Source organism: Rhamphochromis sp. 'chilingali', assembly GCF_963969265.1.
Source record: "Rhamphochromis sp. 'chilingali' genome assembly, chromosome: 1".
In the NCBI taxonomy this organism is placed as follows: Eukaryota; Metazoa; Chordata; class Actinopteri; order Cichliformes; family Cichlidae; genus Rhamphochromis; species Rhamphochromis sp. 'chilingali'.
This window is the reverse complement of record NC_137929.1, coordinates 17,973,045-17,998,520: the sequence shown is the minus strand read 5'-3', so window position 1 is coordinate 17,998,520 and position 25,476 is coordinate 17,973,045. Positions and strand designations below refer to the sequence as shown.

Here is a 25,476-nt window from a genome sequence, read left to right as displayed (position 1 = left end):
ATGACAGTGTGAACAGCACAAATCCGATATTTTCAAATCCGACCTGGGTCACTTTCGTATGTGGTACTGAATCTGATACACATCTGATGTTTTAGAAAGCGACTGCTGTTTGAATGGCCATGTCACAACTGACAGACGGCAATTATCAGCGCCCGAGAAGACATTGTGAATGCTTCCTGGCCATCCCGTGTAGATGTTAGTGAAACTGCTGGGAAGACAGCGCTGGAGAAACGTGAACATTATATTTGTACTGTATAATCTGCAGATTCTGACAGAAATCTGCAGCTATCCTTTGAAGCACCTGTTAAGTCTAATTGTTGAATGTTGCCATTGTGTTTCTTAAATTTGTATAGTCTTAGTTTAAGCAGTAGGATCAAAGCCATCTCTTTGATTCTGACCACCTCTCCAGCCACTCTGTGCTGGGGGAGGTTTTATTGTAGATACAGTGGGGCAAAAAAGTATTTAGTCAGCCACCGATTGTGCAAGTTCCCCCACTTAAAATGATGACAGAGGTCAGTAATTTGCACCAGAGGTACACTTCAACTGTGAGAGACAGAATGTGAAAAAAAAATCCATGAATCCACATGGTAGGATTTGTAAAGAATTTATTCGTAAATCAGGGTGGAAAATAAGTATTTGGTCAATAACAAAAATACAACTCAATACTTTGTAACATAACCTTTGTTGGCAATAACAGAGGTCAAACGTTTACTATAGGTCTTTACCAGGTTTGCACACACAGTAGCTGGTATTTTGGCCCATTCCTCCATGCAGATCTTCTCGAGAGCAGTGATGTTTTGGGGCTGTCGCCGAGCAACACGGACTCCCGCCACAGATTTTCTATGGGGTTGAGGTCTGGAGACTGGCTAGGCCACTCCAGGACTTTCAAATGCTTCTTACGGAGCCACTCCTTTGTTGCCCGGGCGGTGTGTTTTGGATCATTGTCATGTTGGAAGACCCAGCCTCGTTTCATCTTCAAAGTTCTCACTGATGGAAGGAGGTTTTGGCTCAAAATCTCACGATACATGGCCCCATTCATTCTGTCCTTAACACGGATCAGTCGTCCTGTCCCGTTGGCAGAAAAACAGCCCCATAGCATGATGTTTCCACCCCCATGCTTCACAGTAGGTATGGTGTTCTTGGGATGCAACTCAGTATTCTTCTTCCTCCAAACACGACGAGTTGAGTTTATATATCAAAAAGTTCTACTTTGGTTTCATCTGACCACATGACATTCTCCCAATCCTCTGCTGTATCATCCATGTGCTCTCTGGCAAACTTCAGACGGGCCTGGACATGCACTGGCTTCAGCAGCGGAACACGTCTGGCACTGCAGGATTTGATTCCCTGCCGTTGTAGTGTGTTACTGATGGTGACCTTTGTTACTTTGGTCCCAGCTCTCTGCAGGTCATTCACCAGGTCCCCCCGTGTGGTTCTGGGATCTTTGCTCACCGTTCTCATGATCATTTTGACCCCACGGGATGAGATCTTGCGTGGAGCCCCAGATCGAGGGAGATTATCAGTGGTCTTGTATGTCTTCCATTTTCTGATGATTGCTCCCACAGTTGATTTTTTCACACCAAGCTGCTTGCCTATTGTAGATTCACTCTTCCCAGTCTGGTGCAGGTCTACAATACTTTTCCTGGTGTCCTTCGAAAGCTCTTTGGTCTTGGCCATGGCGGAGTTTGGAGTCTGACTGTTTGAGGCTGTGGACAGGTGTCTTTTATACAGATGATGAGTTCAAACAGGTGCCATTCATACAGGTAACGAGTGGGGGACAGAAAAGCTTCTTACAGAAGACGTTACAGGTCTGTGAGAGCCAGAGATTTTCCTTGTTTGAGGTGACCAAATACTTATTTTCCACCCTGATTTACGAATAAATTCTTTACAAATCCTACCATGTGAATTCATGGATTTTTTTTCACATTCTGTCTCTCACAGTTGAAGTGTACCTCTGGTGCGAATTACTGACCTCTGTCATCATTTTAAGTGGGGGAACTTGCACAATCGGTGGCTGACTAAATACTTTTTTGCCCCACTGTACATCCTATCTGAAAGATCTGGGTTTACGACCCTTTGGTCAGCAGGAGGTCTAACACACACACACACACACACACACACACACACACACAGTGTATACATTTACTAGAGATGGACCGATCCGATATTACGTATCGGTATCGGTCCGATACTGACCTAAATTACTGGATCGGATATCGGAGAAAAATAAAAAATGTAATCCGATCCATTAAATATCACGAAAGCACCTCGCAAAACTTGCAACACGCCGTAACTCACCTCAGAACGTTAGCAGTCGGAGCAGTATGCATCACGTGATAGAGCAGCTGTGGCATGCCGGACCTGTCGGTGGTCTGGATAGCATGTGGAGATTCGCTAGCAACCTGGCATTTCATCTCCGACAAAGTTATCCCCGAGAGAAGTAAAGCAAGTGTGTAAGTCCATCTCTGAATGTTTGTAAAGCATTCCTGCGTTAAGCTTAACAAGCGACTGCCTCTCGCTCTCCGGCTGCTACTTCAATCGTGAAACTGCTTAAATGATCAGCTGATCGGCTTTTCTGTCGCGAGTCCGTGTCTCTTGTTTGTTTTTGGCCCACTTTGCACCAGAAAGAGGAAACCAGCGGCTGAACAACAGCAGAACGTTTAAGCTTGATAAGCTGTTGTTAGAATTTATTTAATATTTCTTTCTACACCAGGATCTTTTTCTACGTAGCTGACGCTGGTAACTGTGCAGGGGCGGTTCTAGCAAAGTTTAGCCAGGGGGGCCGATAGGGCATGAACAGGGAAAAGGGGGCACAAAGACATACTTTTCTTTCTTATTCTCATTTAAAATGTCGAGCTTTTAATAAATAATTATCTGACACCCAAAGTTTTAATTTGATGTAAAATGAATAGAAGTCAATTACTGTATATAGTGACTATTAAGTCTAATATATACCCTAGTATGCTATAGTACTTTTTACTTTGGGAAGGTACCATCTGTGCAGTCTGCAATTTTGTTGAAGAAAGATGTTGAATCTATTTAATATTTCTTGAAAAATAATTGATTTCTGTGCATTTTTTTTCACACTGCATCAAATTAAGGTTGATTACGTCGATTAAGCATCATGAGGTGGCGCGTGAGGGGTGGTTCCTTATTTTTTATTTATTTCTTTTTGTTGTTGCTGGGAGTTGGAACCCTATTAGTTAGGTTGCTTAATATTTACGCTAAGTACTCTTTAAAATACCAGAATAGGGAGGATGGTGTAGGTCTAAGTTTATTAGATTGATCAGTATTGCTGAACTATGAAATATTTTTTTGTATACAGGTATAACAGAATAGCTTTAGTGTAGTTGTTGTTTTAAACTTGAGTAAGAACTTGCAGACTTGCAAAATGCAGCAAGATATTTTAAAAAACAGTTTTGTTGATTAAAAAACACTATATCGGATTCATATCGGTATCGGCAGATATCCAAATTTATGATATCGGTATCGGTATCGGACATAAAAAAGTGGTATCGTGCCATCTCTAACATTTACATACAGTCCTTGTCTATGTAACCAAACGGGGTTGCAGGGGGAGGTGTTTTGTAAACTATTGTTTGACGTTTGTCAATAAAAGGCAGTGAGAGGAGGGCCACCATTGTGGTCATTTCGACGTGCTGGTCACAGATGGAAGGGCCTCCCTTGCGCAAGAAATCGATCGAACACTGTTGCCTTGTTTTTCTTTCATGGGAATAAGTCCTGGATACAGCGGGGTCTGAGTTTAGACCCAACATTAATTGGTCCTTCGAGCCGGAGTCCAAGAATTTCGCCGCACACTGAGGGGAGAGAGGACACGCCGCAGACTGTCGACGACCAGGCCGTTAGGATGCCTGACAAAGACCTGGAGTGTTAAATTCGTGACCAGGCCGGTGGAATAGCGTCTGAACTCCCCTCTTGGACGGCGACTGACGGGATTCTAGGACTCTCCTGTGAACGAAACGAAACTCAACGGTAAGCAATCGGAGAGCGTCTCTATAACCGTGTGAATGAATTTAGGATCCTAGATAGAAAACGCGTCACCGTGATTCTGCGTGAAACGTTTGAGTCCGGGGGAGCGCTGGTCACGAGAGCGCACGTGGACCCAAAACAATAGAGAGCGGCTACGGGCTGTGCGTTAAACGTGAGTCCGGGAGCGCGCTAGCCGCGTGAGAGAGACGCAGGCTTCTCCGCCATTTGGGGCGTAGAGAGTTCTCCGCCATTTGGGGCGTGGAGAGAACCTAGGTTTGGAGTCTGGAATCTCCGCCATTTGGGGCGTTGGAGAGTGTCCGAAGGTTGAATTCTCCGCCATATGGGGCGTTTGAGAGTTTTCAACAGAGAGCGCTAGCTGTGCGTGCAGACGCAAGCGATAGGCCTATGTTGTGTGTGTGTGCGGGCCAGACGTGGTCTGCGTGAGTGTGGCTGATTGTTGTCTTGTAATGGAGAATAAAATGTGTAAGTCTGCCTTAGAAGGAGATGTAAAATTTATGGAGAAATTTTCACCAGGCAGCACGCAGTATGTAGGTTGTTGGTGTAAGAAATATGGATTTGAAGGGACATTAGTGGAAGTTAAGTGTAAAATGCTGGTAGAAAGAATAGCTGTAAGTGTAGCAGGTAACACAGGTAAAGCGAAGCAGAGGAAGGAATTGCAGTTAGCAGTTGTTAAGTTGTGGCTGGAGCAGACTCAGAAGAGGAGAGAAGCACAGAATGTTAAAAGAGCAATATTGCAAGCAGTAGTTGTGAAACCTGAGGATGAAACAGCTCAATCCACTGCAACTACTTTAGAACAACACCGTAGAAAAGCATTAGGAAGAGCAAGAATGTTAGCAGAAAGTAGAGCCAGAGAAGAGTGTGAGAGAGCAGAGGCAGAGGTGGAGGAGAAATTAAAGGCTGAGTATGGAGAGACATTAGGAGCAGCATTGAGTCCAAGACAGAGTAGGCAGGGTAGGAAACAGAAAGTAAAGTTAGTGAACACAAACGTTACAACTACATATCCATCCCTGACACAACACAAAAAAAAAAAAAAAAACATATGGTGTTTCTGTAACAGAGTATGAAGATGAAGAAAGTTTTTCTCCTGATCAATTCCGCGAGTGTGAGAGTGTCTGACGTCATGGTGTGTGTGAAAGGTATCCAGCTGGGGCAGACGTGATTCTGCAGGTCACCTGCCCAGTGGACAAAAAGAAATAAAATAGTTGTGTGGATGAATGATAGCACGAAGAGTGTTTGGTGTTTCTCAGTCTGAAACAGCTGTAATGCTATTTTCTGTTTTGGAGAAAAGTACAGTTAAAGAAGAAAAACAGAGAGAGATGTGTGTTGTTTTAAGCAGTGATGAGAATAATGAAAGTGTGATGAGAGATGAACATAAAAACATACTGATTTTCATGTATGGTTAATGCAAAATGCATCATGTATGGTTAATGCAAAATGCATTAACCATACATGCATATACACATACAATGATACTCATGAAGACCAGACAGCATCGTAAGCATGAGATTCTGTTTGTCATCTTGTCCAAGTCACCAGTGAGATGAAAGTGATACATAGACTAGTGGACTGAATATTATAGGAGGACAGATGGTTGCATCATAGAGGAGAAAACAGAATGCTGATGAGAGGTCTTAAATGAGTGAGTTGAGTGAGCTGATTGTGAGTTTCTGGTGTGTGAAGAAGTTTTACCATGACACACGAGAAGAAACTTATTATGTGCTAAGACAACAGGGTTAAGCTGTATGTTGTGTGTATGGCTGATTGGATGAATGTTTGAGATTAAACTGGCTGTTTGATTTGTCTTTTATTACTAAAGTTGAACCTGCCAATTGGGTTGTTACGATTTATTCCCCTGGCATGAAGAACACGTGTCATGACTTAAACAAGGCCTTTCTTTCCTTTGATTTCCTTTATTTTCTTTCTTTTATTTTGTTACTTTCATGGTGCACTGAAAGTTTTGTTTGATGATCTCTGTTTGAGCAGATCTGCACGATTAGAACCGAAGCGTCGTCGAGAAAACTGTTGCAAAGTGAGCTTCTCCAAAATTAAAATGGGCTCTTATTTGGGACAATCAGGAAACAAGTTCCTGTCCAAAAGGATTCAACAAGGAAATCCAGTCTAAATTATTTTTCTTTTTGAAATGACGTTGTTTTGCTGAGCGTGGAAACGAATGCGACGATAATTTCCACAATTAGCAAAAGAAGGAATCACTGAGTGAATGAGTGAGAATTTTAAAATAAATGGGGAACTGACTGACTGACAAAAGCTGACAAGACTGACTGACTTAACACCATTCTGTGAAGTCAACCCCCACCTGATAAAGGTGTGGATGTATCTCTGTGTGTGTCTCTGTTGCAGGAGCAGAAGGAGACCACAGGATTCCTCCTGTGGGTCACATGACTATGTGAACTCTGAAAATTTAACCTTTTTAGTTTAAATTCTCTGTCTGTGAATTTACCATGTGTGTGTTATTCATAGGCTTGTGTTGCTCACAGAGATAACTGTGACAAAGTATGCATACGCCTGCACAAGCGCTGATATTTGCATTTTCTTTTCTTACAGCATGCCAGTTCTTCATGTGAATTGATGATGCGATTTATACCAGGACAACTGGTTGATGTTCTTTCCCACTACAGGATTTCTGGGTTTATATGTGAATGACATTCTTTCCACGGCTAGGGATGGCTAACTTTATGGTGTTTTTATGGCACCTCTGGAACCTGTTGACCTGTGTCTGACCTCCATCTGACCACAGTCAATGTGTATTGCTAATGTTTGTTTCTTTGAGAATGCTGTGGAGGATTCGGCAGAAGCGGAGAAGTGACATGAGTAAAACAAATAAGAGATTACGGTGTTTATGGAATAGTTTATTATGGGCTCATTTGCTGGCCACTTTTGGACCCATAATAATATATGAGTGGAGTGACTTTGCTTAAGAGAAGTCACCAATTACATTAATGTTAACTGAGCACATGGGATGATCCATGTTTGAGGCGAATTATGGTAATAATAGTGATTTAATGATTTGAGAAAACCTGCACATGACACTTGTCTCGCTGATGCTGAATGCTTGTTACCCTTGTGATATACTTGTTTATACGTGTGAAGTTTGATTTTATTTCCAGATCTTGAGTATGCAGGCTCCTGGTGGAGCCAGTTTTTAAGGCAGGGATCCAGGTTTGGTGAGTTGACGCATGAGAGTGTCCATGCGTCAAGAGGTGGGGTCCAGAAGTAACATTAAACAATGTTTTCTATTATTGTTGCAGTGATTTGTGTGATTAGCTGTTTATTTACAAGTATTAAACCTATGCAAGTGGTGCATCCATGTTCAGATGAGGCTTTGATGGCCTATAAGTGAAGTTCACTGATTACAATGTGGAATAACGTTGAGATGTTAAATAATTTGGAACAAATTATGGGGAAAAATAGGAGTTTAATGAGTTTAGAATAAACCTGCAATGATACTTGTCTCTGTGATGCTGAATACTTTATTACTCTTATGATCTATAGTTGGTTGCAAATGTGAAGTTGTTTTAAATTTAAGACTTTGTCTTCTAAGATACAGGAGCTGGGAGTTAAACAAGCTGAACATTTAAGTGCTGATTAATGTTTTACACAGGGTTACAGCTTGGAGTGAAGCTGCTCCAAGGGACCAACCCTGGAGATTGTTTTAGGGAGACGGTGCAACACTCTTGTACATGTCTCATTGGGGAGTTGACACATGGCGAAAGCCGTGTGGCGAGAGGAGTGTCATTTTTTCAATTTGTAGATGTCGTGGGGTGCCATGACGAGAAGGAGTGGCTGAGAGGATCGCCCACAAAATGGAACCTGAGGGAGCGTGCCAAGCTCCAAAAAGTGACAGTGCAGAGGAGGTCCAGCGATGGACTTGTGGTTCTGTGAACAGCACAAATGCAAGATGATTCTGTTTCTCCGCAGGAGCAGAGTCTGAAGTCTGGAGATTGGATGATGATAAGGCCATGGAGAGGAAGTGCTGGTCCAGTCCACGATGGAAAGGTCCATATCGGATGCTGCTGACGACGACCACAGCAGTGAAGATTGCTGGAAGGAACACTTGGATATATCAAGCGCACTGCAAGAAGGTGACACACATCCAGGCCAGCTCGGAGTAAGTGGCAGGAAGACCGGGAACAAAGGGGGGGGAAAGCCTCCAGGGCCCCTCGTCTCAATCCGGTGAAGAAACCAACTGAGCCACAGGTACTCATCAGAATGGCTGGGAATGTGCTGTGCATCTTCTTGTGCCTGTGGACCCTGAGTGGGATGACAGGGAACGCACTGGAACAGAGCAAACCACACCCAGTACCTGCATGGGTTTTCAACAACTACTGGTGGCAGTTTAAGAACACAACCGCTCACATAAACAACGAGACCAATGGTTATGCTTGTGATGCCACTGGCTACATATTCTTCTGGACTGTGGCCCTATAGCATCACTGAGAGCGAGACAGTTTGTTTGGTTGCTTTGGCAACACATCCAGGAACACTGCCAACTTTTCAACTGCTCTGAACCTGAATGGAAGGTTGATTCACCAGTAGCTGGGAAGGTGAACTGCTCTGGTAGGACAGACCTGCTCGTCTGACTCAAAGAATATGACTTGCTGCAGGACATTATACAGTTAAACGAACTGGAAACAGGCCAATTGCCTATGTGTATGAAGGACAATGGATTAGCCCAAGTTGGAGATTAACCATGGAACATGGCAACATCACCTATTCTTTTGTCTTCTGCAAGAAGGATGTAAACAGAGAAGCCTTTTGTCTACATTTACATCATGAACACTTGAGGTTTTGAGCCAAGAAGATCAAAACACCTTGATCCAATTTCCTTTACAAAGCTTTTTCTGTGGTGACAACAGGACAGGAGAAGAGTCGTAAATGCAGATAATTCACCAGTTGACTCTAACCCCCACAGGATGCCTACAGTGAGAAGATTTGGGGGGTTGATAGGAGTCATAAAGAAGGGTGTTGACCAGGCTGCAACTTTGAAGTTAGCTGAGAGCCACATGGACAAACAATAAAGTCAACTGATGTGGTTAAATGCCTATGTCTGTATACAGATGGATTGTAGAGACATATGATTTTTGAGAATGATGATTCTTCTTGTTTGACCTTTGACATTCAGTTGTTTACTTGAAGAAATACATAATGAATTGCACGACAGGAGTAGATCTGCCACAAGGCTGGATAGCTTGGTTACCTGGTCCTTGGTGGCATCTTCTTTTGAAAATAGTAATTCCTGTTTTTGAACTGTTGATACTGATTTGCTTATGTATAGGATGTAGTTTACTGTGTATGAATGAAATCTATACTAACACTGTCCAAACAAAGGGTGCATAAGTTGAAATTCAAGTATACAATGACAAAAAGGAGGGAAATGTTAAGTCTAATTGTTGAATGTTGCCATTGTGTTTCTTAAATTTGTATAGTCTTAGTTTAAGCAGTAGGATCAAAGCCATCTCTTTGATTCTGACCACCTCTCCAGCCACTCTGTGCTGGGGGAGGTTTTATTGTAGATACATCCTATCTGAAAGATCTGTTTCTTTTGATGTAAGCTTCCTGGGTTTACGACCCTTTGGTCAGCAGGAGGTCTAACACACACACACACACACACACACACACACACACACACACACACACAGTGTATACATTTACATACAGTCCTTGTCTATGTAACCAAACGGGGTTGCAGGGGGAGGTGTTTTGTAAACTATTGTTTGAAGTTTGTCAATAAAAGGCAGCGAGAGGAGGGCCACCATTGTGGTCATTTCGACGTGCTGGTCACAGATGGAAGGGCCTCCCTTGCGCAAGAAATCGATCGAACACTGTTGCCTTGTTTTTCTTTCATGGGAATAAGTCCTGGATACAGCGGGGTCTGAGTTTAGACCCAACAGCACCGCTCCTCTAAAACAGCAATAAGGATAGTAGTAGTAGTATAGTAGTAGGCCATATGTAAATAACAAAATAACTTTATAACTTAAAGCAAAATTGGGAAACGTAAAGTCCGCAACAAGTCTTTATATTAAGGGCCATCAGTCAAACAATACTGTTTGGTCTGGGTCTAAACAGAGCGCGTTGTGTGTGATGTCTTCTTTTGGGCATGTGGGCCGCTTTGAGGATTCACACTAGAGCGCGTTTGCGGTCACATTTTATTTGTAGTGTGAACAAGCAGACAAAAAAAGTCAGATTTGATCAAAACAATCTGAATTGAGCATTAAGACCTGCAGTGTGAACGTAGCCTTTGTCTCTCACTGAACGTTCTCCTATGACTGTCCTGCATATCATGAAGTGGGTGGGAGGTTTTGTCCAGCATTGTCCTTGTCTTAGACAACATCCACCTCTCCAACATCACCTTAAGGGAGTCCAGCTCTGTCCCAACAACATTCTTGGCCTTGTGAATTAGTTTACTGAGTCTATTGGCATCTGAGACCGTCAACCTGCCGCCCCAGCATGCAACAGCATAGAGGATGGCACTGGCCACAACAGACTCATAAAGAAATCTCCTGAGCATTGTCTGATAGATATTAATGGACCCCAGCACAGCTGGACTGGCCATCGGGCATTTTCCTGGTGGGCCATTGGTGATTTTTTGTTGTTATGGGCCGATGTTTTTTGTTTTGTTTTTTGTTTTGTTTTGGTTTTTTTTTTGGGGGGGGGGGGGGGGGGTTGTAACGGTTTAAAAAAATGAAAGGTGGTGGATTGGCTAATTGGTCATGATCGACTCTGGGCTGGCACAATTACAGCCCCCCCCTTGCTCGGGCAACGGCTCTGAAAGCAATCTTATCACAGACAAAGACAAGAAAATGGTGAACAAAAAGTGAAAAGGAGGTGCGGAAAAAATAAGGGCCAATAAGAAACAAGCCCTTCAGGCAGGTGGTGGCTATGGCGGAGCTTCCACAGATTCAGTAACATTAGTAAGTGGTGGAGGCCAAGAGGTAGATGAGGGAAAGGGAAGGCAGGAGGAGGGGAGACCCAAGGTCGCTGGGCAGAGGGGCAGGGGAACTGAACTTCAGGTAAGAAGTTATGAACTGCAGCCAATCTGGGTCAGATATAAACCAAGCTTAGGTGTATTTTATTTTCGCTGTGCTAACGTTACGTTTTACAGTCAGTTACAATGACTCGTACTGTGTAGTAGCTAGCATGACAGAGTTATATATATATATATATATATATATATATATATATAAATATATATATATATATATATATATATATATATATAAATATATATATATATATATATATATATATATATATATATATATATATATATATATATATATATATATATATATATATATTAGGGGTGCAACAATACTCGTATCGATATTGAACCGTTCGATACAGTGCTTTTGGTTCGGTACACATATGTATCGAACAATACAAAATTTTTAATTAATTTTATCAACTTTCCTTCTGACGATGCTGTCTGTGTTGAGTGCTCAGTGGATCTGCGCTCGACAGTACAGCCTAGGCGGAGTAGTAGAACGCAGATTCACTGAGCACAGGGCAAGCTAGGAGACCGAAGTTAAGCTCTCCTTGCAACATGGCAAATTGAAACCCCCCCCTCCCCCATTCAGATCTGGCGTTTGGAACTATTTTGGTTTTCATGTGACGTATGACCCTGAAGGTAAGCGCGTCATGGACAAAAGTAAAACACTATGTCGGATGTGCCACGCAATGCTCAATTATATTGGTGGGAACTAGTGCGTTAGCGCATTTTTTTTGTATCGAAAAAATATCGAACTGTGACACCAGAGTCGATATGTTTTCGATACAAAAAAATGTTCATGCTTTTTTAATTTGTCATTTATTAAAATAATAAATATATATTTTAACTCAAACGTACAGTTTTTAAATTTAATGTTGCTGAAACAACAAAGGGATAAAATAATAAGTCAATCTAATCGAGACATCACTCATCTTTGGAAAAGAGAGTTTATTACAGAGAAATGTCTCTTTCCAAAATAAAAGCTATACTATACACTTCTTCTGGGCTATATTCTCAGCAGCATATTAAACATATCAGGTCCCCATAAGGAGAATCACATGCTTACGGCTGTCTAAATGACTCGGGTAAAGTTTGTAGCATGCGTGCTTGTTGTTTTTGTCTGCTTCCACCTGTCTTTACACTAGGATGATGTCGGCGTAAATGTGCAGTCATATTCATTTTGTTCCCACCCGTGACGTTAACGCCACAACACGGCAAATCTCTGTTAACGAGCTACGGCGTATCGCCTCGTGCGTGTTAACGAGCAAACTGCGCTAACGCAGTAGTTCCCACCCATGTAATTGAGCATTGCGTGGCACATCCGACATATTGTTTTACTTTTGTCCCTGAGATGCTTACCTTCAGGGTCATGCTTCACATGAAGACCAAAATAGTCCCAAAGGCCAGATCTGAATGAGGGTGGGGGAGGTTCAATTTGCCATGTTGCAACGAGCTTAGCTTCTGTCTTGTTAGCTTGCCCTGCGCTCAATGGATCTGCGCTCGACAGTGCAGCCAAGGCGGAGTAGTCGAACGCAGATCCACCACCCACGCTCAACACAGACAGCATCGTCAGAAGAAAAGTTAATCAATTAAAAATGTTGTATTGTTCGATACATATGCATAGCGAACCGACAGCACTGTATCGAACGGTTCAATATCGATACGAGTATCATTGCACCCCTAATATATATATATATATATATATATATATATATATATATATATATATATATATATATATATATATATATATATATGCTTCCCAAACAAATACACATGTGCTGTCACGGTTCTGGGTCCGTTGGACCCAGTATTTTGAGTTCATTATGTTTTGGTGCTTTTGCATCATGGATTTTCCTTTGTTTCTCTGGTTCTTGGTGTTTTTCCATATTATGATTTATGATCTGATACTGTTGTGATTATGATTATCATTTAGTAGCCTTTGGTCAGTGTCAAGTCTGTCTCTGTCTAGTCTGTGTCTTAGTAAAGTGTGTTTTGTTTCCTGTTTTACTTTGAAGGTTCTTGTTCCTGTCTGATGTTAGTGTGTGCAGCTTTGTTCCCCCTGTCTCGTTAGCCCTGATCTCTCCCAGCTGTGTCTCCCTCCTGTTGCCGATTCCCCCGTTACTACCCTGTGTATATAAGCCCTGTGTTTTCCCATGCTCGGTGTCGCGTCGTACCATCAGATTATGCCTGTGTGTCCTTGGTCTCAGTGTTCCATCATCACTTCATGTTTGTTTTCCTGCCAGCAATAAAGCTGAGGTTTTTGAGTTTCAATTCCGTGTTCGAGTCCTGCATTTGGATCCTCATCTCTGCCTGCCCGCACACAGAGCCCTGACATGTGCGGCTTGGCACTTGTGCTGTACGTAACAAGTCACGTGACGTGACGCTGCGGCTGTGATTGGTTCGGCTCTGCGCTACTTAATTTGGATTGGCTGTTCTTTTTTTTTTTTTTTAAGAGGACAAGAGAGATGAGGCCTATCGCAATAGTTTAACTTTTCTATCGAGAAAAAGTTATTTCGCAATACATATCGTTATCGTTCTATCACCCAGCTCTAACGGAGCAGTACAGTGTTCAAGGAGTCCTATCACAGGGTTAATCTGTAGGAGAAACAAACCCAAGAAGAGACAAGACACAGATGCTTCAATCCAATAGGTGAGACATGGTGGTGCGCCAAGCATGATGCCCTCCAAAAAATCTTTGTGGACATTTTGGAAAACCAGATGATGATGCCCTCTTTGTTGATGCAGTGCTCACGCTGGAAGATTAAAAAGAGGGAAAAAGAAAAGCCAGCTGTTTATGCCAAAGCACAAGGCTTTAAAGAGTGTCTCTTGAAGCATGAAACTGTGTTAACAGCACAGATTTCTTAGAGTGTTTGAGCATACAACTCTTCTGTTGAAGTACCTCCAGTCAAATGGGATAGACATTTTCTCTGCCCATCATATGATGACCGCCACACAAGATAGCCTCAAAAGTATCGCCAGGTACTTCGCAACTGTGAAGGCAGCTGCAGACACATTTGTAAAACAGACAAGTCAGAGGGAGGACAACACAGACATGGAAGCAAAGCACACCATTGTTTTTCTTGTGACATTACCAATAAGTTTGATGTGTCACATGGCCCTCTTCCAATTGAAAAAAACTAAAGTTGTATCCAAGATGGCCAACTTCTAAATGGCCACCATGGTCACCACCCATCTTGAGGGTTTTGCCCCCTCACATATACTAATGTGCCACAAACAGGACTTTGATATCACCAACCATTCCCATTTTATTATGGTGTATCCATATAAATGGCCCACCCTATAGATAGTTCAGGAGCTTAACTTAACAAAGCAGTCTTTTGGTTTCCACTAAGTACGGGTTAGAATACCAGAATAGGGAGGATGGTGTAGGTCTAAGTTTATTAGGCTTCATGGCTTTTCCTATAATACCTGGTGAGCTAATCTCTAGTCAAAATGCCCAGGCCAATTTTTTGTCCAAGTCGAACCCTCTCAGCCACCTCAGAAAATAGAGTTGACTCTGGCCCTTCCTTGAGAATGCAGTGGTATTTTTAACCCACTCCAGTTTATTATCTATGTGTACTCCGAGCTATTTATAGTCCTCCACAATGACCCCCTGGATTGTACCAGAGGTTACAGTCCACAATCATTTTTTTGGTCTTTGTCACGCTGACCTGCAGATGATTCTGCTTGCACCACGTGACAAAGAAGTCAACCACAGCCCGGTACACTGTGTCATCACAGACAATCAACAATCCAGGAAACAAGAAAGGCATCCACCCACATCACTCTCAGCTTATCACCCAGGAGGGTCAGCCTGGTGGTACTGAACGCGCTGGAAAAGTAAAGAACATGACCCTCACAGTGCTCGCCAGCTGGTCCAAGGGAAGCAGTGCGTGCATTGTCAAATCTAAAAATACACAAATTCAAACATACCAAAGTAAAGTGATCTCACCCTCTCGCTCTCCTATAATCTCAGACTGCCCTTCAAATAGAAACAGCTAGCATTAGGAAGTAAACAAGTTTCAGTACTTTAGCACCATTACCAGAGTCTGTTTGTTTATATAGTTTTATCTCAAAAATCTGGGTTAAAAGAATCATTCTATGAAGAGAGGGAACTGATCTGCCTGCTTTTTGGAACAATGAACTTCACAAACAGAGACCCAAGTTTAGAGCACATAAATTGAGTTTATGTTACAATCAGGAAATTCTTTAAGATGAGTTAGCCTGAATAGATTGATAATATAACTGAAATTTTCTTAGGCATCTACCCCTTCTTGTTTCTTTATACTTACAGTGTAATTGTGATTAGTAAGAGTAACAGGTTTCCCATCCTCTGTGTAGTATGTCTCTGTAAAGTCTTGACCCAAAAGCTCACTGAGAGAGAGGGGGGGAGGGGGGGGGGGGGGGGGGGGGGGGGAGAGAAAGAGAAACAGAGGAAAGTGTAAGTAATTATAAAATACCTAATTTTTTAAAATCCCTTTTGAATGCAAGTGTCAGCATCAGTGGCAGACAGCAAATCAAACACAACCTGAAGCCAAGATCACACAGAATACTTTCTTGTCATAAACTTTTTTTCACTCTTTATATGTGAAAATTGATAATTGTTTATACCAACAAAACAATGTGTACAAAAAGAATGTGAATGAGACACTGGAATATAGCAGGGGATTTTAGGAGACCAAAGCACATAACTGTGCTACAGAAAATGATAGTGACACACAAAATCTGAGACACATGTAGTTAAATGAACTCGCTAATAATCCTTTGATAAGTCAAGGTTGGTGACAGATTTTTACTGAATTGACCCTATCCACACAGTCTTCCTGCAGGAACCATACTTGGAGGCAGGATTTCAATGTTTTAACTATTAAAACACTGCAAGGATTTTGGTTTGAACTAAAGGTAAGGTTTTACCAAACACACTTGTATCAGCAATCACAAACTTAACATTTGAATAGCAGAAAGAATTTTCATTACAGCTGAACCATGAGAGATTTAAACAGCAAAGAGAGTTGGAGATGATGAAAGAAAAAACTGAAAAGGATCGCTCCTAACTCTTGGTAGCACTGTCACTTGGTGTTCGCTCTCTCTGCGGTAGAGTATCACTTCCTGTTCCTGCTCAAACACAGTGGTGTTTTTGAGTAGCTTATCTGCTTAGCAATTTAATTAAAAACTTTTATATACATTCATTTTTCATAGTATAATTTTCACGTTTCATCCGAAGCACAGTTTCTGTGTAGTCACTACCTAATTTATAACCAACGTATTCACTCGCTGTGTCTGTACTGTTTCGCTAGCTTAGCTTAGCTCGTAGCCGACTCACTAGCACCATGGCTACTTCACCTGTCCCTCCTGCACTTTCCTGCTCATTGTGTCAGATGTTTAGTTACTCCTCGGCCTCCTTTAGCAGTAATGATATCTGTAACAAATGTAGCATATTTGCAGCTCTGGAGGCCAGGATTACTGAATTAGAGACTCGGCTTCATTCACCTGTAGCTAGCCAGGCCCCTGTAGCTGCTGCAGCCGAAGATAGTGTAGGCCCCGCTAGCTGTTCCCCGGCAGACCCCAAGCAGCTGGGGAAAGAGGGTGGCTGGGTGACGGTGAGGAGGAAGCATAGTCTTAAACAGAAGCCCCAGGTACACCACCAACCCGTTCATGTGTCTAACCGTTTTTCCCCACTCGGCGACACACCCGCCGGGGGTCAAACTCTGGTAATTGGTGATTCTGTTCTCAGACATGTGAAGCTAGAGACACCGGCAACCATAGTCAATTGTCTTCCAGGGGCCAGAGCAGGCGACATTGAGGGAAATTTAAAACTGCTGGCTAAGGGTAAACGTAAATTCAGTAAAATCATAATTCACGTTGGCAGTAATGACACCCGGTTACGCCAATCGGAGGTCACTAAAATCAATATTGAATCGTATGTAACTTTGTCAAAACAATGTTGGACTCTGTAGTTTTCTCTGGTGCCCTCCCCAATCAGACCAGGAGTGACATGTTTAGCAGCATGTTCTCCTTAAATTTCTGGCTGTCTGAGTGGTGTCCAGAAAACGATGTGGGCTTCATAGATAATTGGCAAACCTTCTGTAGGCAACCGAGTCTTGTTAGGAGAGACGGCATCCATCCCACTTTGGATGGAGCAGCTCTCATTTCTAGAAATATGGACAAATTTATTAAAAACCCCAAAATATGACTATCCAGAGTTGGGACCAGGAAGCAGAGTTGCAGTCTTACACGCCTTTCTGCAGCTTCTCTCCTCCTGCTACTCCCCCAAAAAACCCATCTCCACTGAGACTGTGTCAGCTCCTAAACAGACAAAAAACAAACTAAAAACCAGCAACAAACAACTTAAACATAAAAAAAATCACAAAGAAAGAACAATAAAGTATCCACATCTGAACCAAAGAGTAAAACAGTGAAATGTGTATTATTAAATATTAGGTCTCTCTCCTCCAAGTCTCTGTTAGTACATGACTTAATAATTGATCAGCAAATCGATTTACTCTGCCTTACAGAAACCTGGTTGCAGCAGGATGAGTATGTCAGTTTAAATGAATCAAAAACCCCCTAGTCATTCTAACTACCAGAAATCTCGAAGCACAGGCCGAGAGGGCGGTGTGGCAGCAATTTTTCACACCAGCCTATTAATTAATGAAAGACCAAGACAGACTTTTAATTAATTTGAAAGCCTGATGCTTAACATTGTCCACCCCAGCTGTAAAACTCAGAAACCAGTCTTATTTGTTATCATCCAAGGGCGTAGATTTGGCATGGACGGAAGGGACATGTCCCTACCAATATCCAACGATTATTGAATTGTCCCCACCAATAATTTGATCTCTTTGAGTAAAGAAAAACAAACCCGATAGAAAGAAAAAAAAAGATCTGTCAACATCTCATTCACCTAGCGGTGCAGAAAGAGTTAAATTACGTTCGCTACTGGAGTCCTACCTCATGTGACAAATATGGCCAATGTGATTGGCTGTGCCTCTCAGGGAGCTCTGTTTAGTTTTAGCAGCGGCAAGCCTGCGCTGCAAGGCCCTCCAAGGAGGAGAGGAGGATGCCACAAAAAGGAAGAACCTGGATATAAGAAAGCACTTTTCAAAGAAACCTGTAAGTCATTTAAAGTCAAGTTCACTCATAAAATGTCTCCGTCATAATAACGTTACAGGCTATGCTAGGCTTTGGCCCACAGTCTAAAATTGTAACAATGAATAACGTGTTTTGGAAACTGACTGCACCACAGGCAGCACTATTAGTTATCTCAGTCTCAGAGTAGCATTTCTAATTTTGATTGAAACTGTCAGAGAAAACGGCAGCCTTGAGCAAGCCAGGATATTAGTTTACAGAGGCTGTTAAAATTATATGTCTAATGTTAAAATGTTGGTGACACAATAATTTCATCCTAATGGCACTGACATATTCATAGGGTTAATTTTTGAGACAAAATATCATGAGGTAGGCATGATTTTGCAAATATTCCACCTTGTAGTGCAGTTTGCACAAATTGTTTTAAAAATGCACTCACCCTACAAACATTACAGATGAGGCAAGATCTGCACAAATTGACAGAAACACTGAAGCAGCTACCCATTTTATTCTTATTGTCATGTATGTCCTATTTGTCAGATGACAGAAGAACCAGCACAAAGCTTAGAGAGTAATGATGATACAAGATCACACGTGAAATTGGATGATGACCTATTGGTTCATTACTGTATCTGAAGCACATGTGTGACTGCATGTATGTGGAATGTCTCACTGTTATTTATCAGGTGACAGAGGCAGCTCTGCCATGTTGTAGCTCGGACAGAGGTGAAGAGGCAAGGTAACTGGTACCTGACTGATGTTTTGGTGCTACAGATTAACGAGAGGAGCAGGCATGTGTTTGGCTCCTTCACATAGTGGACATTGAGTTGTTGTGTGGGGCACCAGTAGTCCATGTCTGTTGCTGTAACAGTAGTTCATGTTTAGAAGAAAACATCCCAGCTCACTGATTTGATAGGGGCAATAGTGCCTAAAATGTTGCATAATGTTGCTGAGAGATCTTTTACTTTATGGTAATCTTAGATGAGTAGTTTTATGGACAAAAACCACCGGGTCATTCAGTGTTCCCTTAGTGCTAATGTATCAGAGATGTTGGTGTACTATAGCTGAAGTAATGTTGTTAAGTCCTTAAAGTCATATTCTTTTATTGTTATGACTGTATTTGAAGCTATTTTTACTTTTGTATGATATCTGATTTATATGGAATATGGCTGAAGTAAACTAAAGCCTAAAATACTTAGTCAGTCATTTGTTTAATAGTAATTTAACATTATATAATTCACATATACAACTATAAATTACTAATTGTAATTTTTAATGGTTTAAAAGCTTGTAGAATAGCATATGTAGGCAAGTATATTTCTCTTCTTTTTTTTATCAAGAAGAAAACATAAAAAGGGTGGAAAAAAAAAAAACAGGGCAGGGTTCGGTGGTTGAATCATCCGTCCCCACCAATGCCATCTATCGTCCACCTGGGCTTTACACAGAGTTTCTGTCTGATTTCTCAGACTTTTTATCTGATTTAGTGCTAAGCTCAGATAAAATAATTATTATGGGTGATTTTAATCCATGTAGATGCTAAAAATGACAGCCTCAACATGGCATTTAATCTGTTATTAGACTCAATTGGCTTCTCTCAAACTGTAAAAGAACCCACCCACCACTTTAATCACACTCTAGATCTTGTGTTAACTCTGACCTTCCCAAAGTGTGGAGCCCGCCCCCTAGGGGGGGCACAGAGCCATTGCAGGGGAGGCGCAGTATGAAAAGGGGAAAAAAAATTAAATAACATACAAGTAAATAATAGCATAATTGACAGGTTTTTGACGGGGCTCCCACACAAACACAAAGCAGGAGATGAAGCATCGCTGAGTATATTTCCAAACCAACTTCATTCTAAGCCAAAGACTAGAAAATATGGTGAAGCATATCTTCCCTTTGGTTTCACCTGCACAAGTGCCAAGGTAGGTCTCCCCTGCAGAATTGCTTTTCCCTTCGTCGGGATCACACGCTGGGCTCTTCAAATCACGGACAAACAGGATCCCACATTCTTGATTTTTAGTTCACAAACACTTGTTGTAATGACCAACTACTCCTGACATTTTGGAGACGTTAGCTCTTTATACAGTAAAGTTACAGTGGGATACAAATAATATCAGGCTGATCCTGCCACGATTTGTTCCCTCGATTCAAATCACGGACAAACAGTTTTTTGTGTTTTTAAACCAATTTCCACAGAGAGGCATTTTTCGAAAAATGTATAGATAGCAATGTTGAATATTATTACACAGGAAAAAAAACAACTACACATAAAATAATTACATCATGACGCCTCTGCCTTTCTAAATGGAGGGACAGTAACTGGGTGTGTGTATGTAAGCGTGTAAAACCTGAAGATAGAGACAAAATACTGTTAATCTGACTATCTGCCATTCTGCAATTCATTTACGTGTGGACGAAACAGCTGCGTTTTCAAAAATACCCGTGTAGGTGTGAATGTAGCATAAACAAGTTAGTAGTTTATTTTCTTACTACCTGTAATTTATTCCTTTTTACTTGTATTTACTTAATTGTCTACTAAATGCTAAATGTTTGAGGTGTGAAATAAACCACAATGGAGAAAAATATGGGTGTGTGTGGTTGGAGGACGTGTTTGTGTGTGCGTGTGTGTGCGGGGGGGGGGGGGGGACATTTGTCTTGTAAAACAAAAGGGGGGCCTAGAAAAATAGGATCTACAGGTTAACCACTGTGTTAACATATGAAATAGAAACGTAACATTAACAGTGTTTCCTGAAAACCCTCTCCTGTCTGATCATTTCCTGATAACATTTACATTTACAATAACTGAATACACAGCAGTGGAGAGTAGACTTTATCACAGTAGATGTCTTTCTGAAAGCGCTGTAACTAAGTTTAAGAATATAATCCACTCACTGTTATCATCTTCAATGACCTGTACCAACATAGAGCAGAGCAGCTATCTGAACGCTACTCCAACGGAGGTCGATTATCTTGTTAATAATTTTACCTCCTCACTACGTACGACTCTGGATACTGTAGCTCCTGTGAAAACTAAGGCCTCAAAACAGATGTACCTGACTCCGTGGTATAATTCTCAAACGCATAGCCTAAAGCAGATAACCCGTAAGCTGGAGAAGAAATGGCGTGTCACAAATTTAGAGGATCATCATTTAGCCTTTGTTTGCTTTATAAGAAAGCCCTCTGCAAAGCCAGAACATCTTACTATTCTAAAGACCTTCTATGACTCTGTGGTGGCCTCAGCCATCTTTTACGGTGTGGTCTGCTGGGATGGCAGCATCTCTGCCGGGGATAGGAAGAGACTGAACAGGCTGATCAGAAGGGCCAGCTCTGTTCTAGGATGCCCTCTGGACCCAGTGGAGGTGGTGAGTGACAGGAGAATGGTGGCTAAGCTGTCATCCCTGTTGGACAACATCTCCCACCCCATGCAGGAGAATGTGACAGCAATGAGCAGCTCCTTCAGTGGCTGCGGCACCCACGGTGTGGGACAGAGAGATTTTGCAGGTCTTTCCTCCCCACTGCTGTCAGACTCCAACTTCAAGACTTCAACTGATCAAACACACACATCCACACATGTCCAATAACACTAAGTGCAATACTCTTTTCTGGCATCGTATTTTTACTCAGTTGTATACAGCATTTGTATTCTATTTTTATCCTATTGTATATTTTATTCTATTTTATTCTACTGTATATAGTATTTTATTCTATTCTGTACAGTTGTGTACTGTATTTATTCTTATTATATTCTAATTTTTGCTTCATAACTTTTGCACTGTCCACTTCCTGCTGTGACAAAACAAATTTCCCACGTGTGGGACTAATAAAGGTTATCTTATCTTATTCATCACTGATTGAAGAAAATAAGAACAACCCCAGGTTTCTCTTCAGCACTGTAGCCAGGCTGACAAAAAGTCAGAGCTCTGTTGAGCCAACCATCCCTTTAACGTTAACTAGTAATGACTTCATGAACTTCTTCACAAATAAAATTTTTATCATTAGAGAAAAAATTACCAATAATCATCCCACAGATGTAATATTATCTACAGCTACTCTTAGTACCATTGATGTTAAGTTAGACTCTTTTTCTCCAACTGATCTTTCTGAGTTAACTTCTATAATTACTTCCTCCAAACCATCAACGTGTCTTTTAGACCCCATTCCTACAAAACTGCTCAAAGAAGTCCTGCCATTAATTAATTCTTCGATCTTAAATATGATCAACCTATCTCTAATAATCGGCTATGTACCACAGGCCTTCAAGCTGGCTGTAGTTAAACCTTTACTCAAAAAGCATTTCTAGACCCAGCAGTCTTAGCTAATTATAGGCCAATCTCCAACCTTCCTTTCATATCAAAAATCATTGAAAGAGTAGTTTCAAACAGCTAACAGATCATCTGCAGAGGAATGGTTTATTTGAAGAGTTTCAGTCAGGTTTCAGAGCTCATCACAGCACAGAAACAGCTTTAGTGAAGGTTACAAATGATCTTCTTATGACCTCTGACAGTGGACTCATCTCTGTGCTTGTCCTGCTAGACCTTAGTGCAGCGTTCGATACTGTCGACCATAATATCCTATTAGAGCGATTAGAACATGTTGTAGGTATTACAGGTAGTGCGCTGCAGTGGTTTGTATCATATCTATCTAATAGACTCCAATTTGTACATGTAAATAGAGAGTCCTCTTCACACACTAAGGTCAATTATGGCGTTCCACGGGGTTCAGTGCTAGGACCAATTCTGTTTACATTATACATACTTCCCCTAGGCAGTATCATTAGAAGACATAGTACAGGGTGGGCCATTTATATGGATACACCATAATAAAATGGGAATGGTTGGTGATATTAAAGTCCTGTTTGTGGCACTAGTATATGTGAGGGGACAAACCCCTCAAGATGGGTGGTGAGTTTCTCACCACTTATAAAATGTGTTCAATGTGCTGCCCATTGTGTTGGATTGTCAATGCAACCCTCTTCTCCCACTCTTCACAAACTGATAGCAACACCACAGGAGAAATGCCAGCACAGGCATCCAGTATCCATAGTTTCAGGTGCTACACATCTCGTATCTTCACACCATAGACAATTGCCTTCAGATTACCCCAAAGATAAAAGTCTAAGGGGGTCAGATCTGGAGACCTTGGGGGCCATTCAACTGGTCCACGACGACCAATCGACTTTCCAGGAAACTGTTCATCTAGGAATGCTCGGACCTGGCACCCATAATGTGGTGGTGCACCATCTTGCTGGAAAAACTCAGGGAACGTGCAAGCTTCAGTGCACAAAGAGGGAAACACATCATCATGTAGCAATTTCAAATATCCAGTGGCCTTGAGGTTTCCATTGATGAAGAATGGGCCCACTATCGTTGTACCCCATATACCACACCAAACCATCACTTTTGTTGTTCCAACAGTCTTGGAGGGATCCATCCAATGTGGGTTAGTGTCAGACCAATAGCGGTGGTTTTGTTTGTTAACTTCACCATTCACATAAAAGTTTGCCTCATCACTGAACACAATCTTCTGCATGAACTGAGGGTCCTGTTCCAATTTTTGTTTTGCCCATTCTGCAAATTCTGTGCGCCGATCTGGGTCATCCTCGTTAAGATGCTGCAGTAGCTGGAGTTTGTAAGGGTGCATAAGAATAAAGTTACGTTGAAACCAAGCACACCATTGTTTTTCTTGTGACATTACCAATAAGTTTGATGTGTCACATGGCCCTCTTCCTATTTAAAAAACAAAAGTTGTAACCAAGATGGCCGACTTCTAAATGGCCACCATGGTCACCACCCATCTTGACGAGTTTGCCCCCTCACATATACTAATGTGCCACAAACAGGACTTTAATATCACCAACCATTCCCATGTTATTACGGTGTATTCATATAAATGGCCCACCCTGTAATTCAAACCTCCTTTGTTGCCTGATCTTAGACTTTCTGTGCTGTGCTAGACAAGCATTCTCAGTGAAGTCAAACACCTTTTTTAAGAGTACTCTCATCTAGAATAGACTGTATGGGTCCTCTTCCCCCTTTAAAATCTGGTTCTCTGTATTTATTGATTGTAATGTGTAAAGCAGCCAGATATCCAGCCACTTATCCATTACATTCAATCACTGCTAAGGCAGATCTACAGGTCCTAGCCAATTATTTTCTGTGTTCAGATTTTAGAGTTATCAAGACTTTAATTTTATGTCTAGATCATTGGTTCTCAAACTGTGATACACGTACCACTGGTGGTACTTGGGCTCCCTGTAGTGGTAAGTGGGAAATCTAACAGAATTTTTCAGATTAAATAATAATCCATTCTGAAGGTATCCAAAGATCACACGAGAGTTCCCGAGGCTCTTCTGGGAGCTGGCGTCAACCAGAAGACATCTCCCCAAGCGAGTCCTCTATGAAAAGCAGCCTTTCCTTATCGCCAGTGGTCGCAGCCGCTAGAGAGTGCTGGCGGGCTCGTTTCCCTGAGCCTTAAAACTGCAAGTCGGCAGACAGTGCCGCAGTGTTGACAACTTAGCGACTTTGTCGCTATATTTAGCGAGTTTTCAAACCCCCTTAGTAACTTTTTTCTAAAAAGCGACTAGCGACAAATCTGGCGACTTTTTCTGGTCTTATCGGGAGACTTATGACGACTTTTTGACGTGGAAGCAAGTATCGCTCTTACTGTCAGTTGGGCTCACAGGTGGCAGATAGTCCTCACGCAGAAGTCCACCCGAGCTGCTGTCAGAGCAGGAGATGCTCACACCTATAGGTCCAAACTGCAAATAAATCGCGCATGAGCGAAGCTCCTGCTCCTGCCCTGACTGCAATGCAGTCAGTTCTTGTTTTACTCTTACTTTTTGTTGATCACAAGGTTTAAAACGACTTAAAAATACACAAACAAACAGTAACTACACCTAGAGTGCCCATTTTGGGTCACTTTTGCCGGTCACAAGACTGGATAAAGGAAGTGGGTTGGAAATGTGACAAAAAACTAGAGAGCGAAAATTTCAGAAGAAATTTTAAGTGTGCCTATGCCGCTGCCAATGAGTGCAGTTTGCCATTCATACGGCTACAGGGAGCAAAACGCAGCAGAGCAGCTATTCTCCACCATGAACTACGGTAAAAACAAACACCGCTCGCTCCTCACAGATGACAGCTTACAGTCTTGCGTAAAGATGAAGTGACTTCGTACAGCCCCGATTTGCAGATGCTGTGCGCACAGGTTCAGGAGCAGAAGTCCCATTGTACCACGGCAGACATGGCGATGTTTGCATGAACACGCTTTGTAGCATTTCTTTATTGACCCACACAGCCCGACACACCAACACAACAGCTGAGAGTCTCTAAGCCGGAGAGGCGTGATTGCAGATGCCGCTCAGGTGGGTC

The 25,476-nt window shown here is 41.9% G+C and overlaps 1 protein-coding gene and 1 long non-coding RNA gene across 4 annotated transcripts in view; one reads left to right on the top strand and one right to left on the bottom strand.

Annotated features, from left to right (window-relative positions):
• adam19a (ADAM metallopeptidase domain 19a) overlaps positions 1-25,476 on the bottom strand; it is a 107,180-nt gene that overhangs the window by 46,106 nt on the left and 35,598 nt on the right. Inside the window, exons 4-5 of one of the 3 annotated variants that reach the window (XM_080872622.1) lie at positions 17,972-18,100; positions 15,313-15,394 (exon numbers count right to left, since the gene is read on the bottom strand). In XM_080872622.1, the coding sequence (XP_080728748.1) occupies positions 15,313-15,394; positions 17,972-18,100 (211 nt within the window). Of the gene's footprint in view, positions 1-13,632; positions 13,774-13,919; positions 14,023-15,312; positions 15,395-17,971; positions 18,101-25,476 lie in introns of those variants that run through there. The other 2 variants (XM_080872624.1, XM_080872623.1) reach the window with 2 other exon arrangements.
• On the top strand, positions 620-8,829 carry LOC308390680. Its single transcript, XR_013970473.1, has 2 exons — positions 620-3,993; positions 7,948-8,829. It is a non-coding gene; the product is annotated as an uncharacterized lncRNA (long non-coding RNA).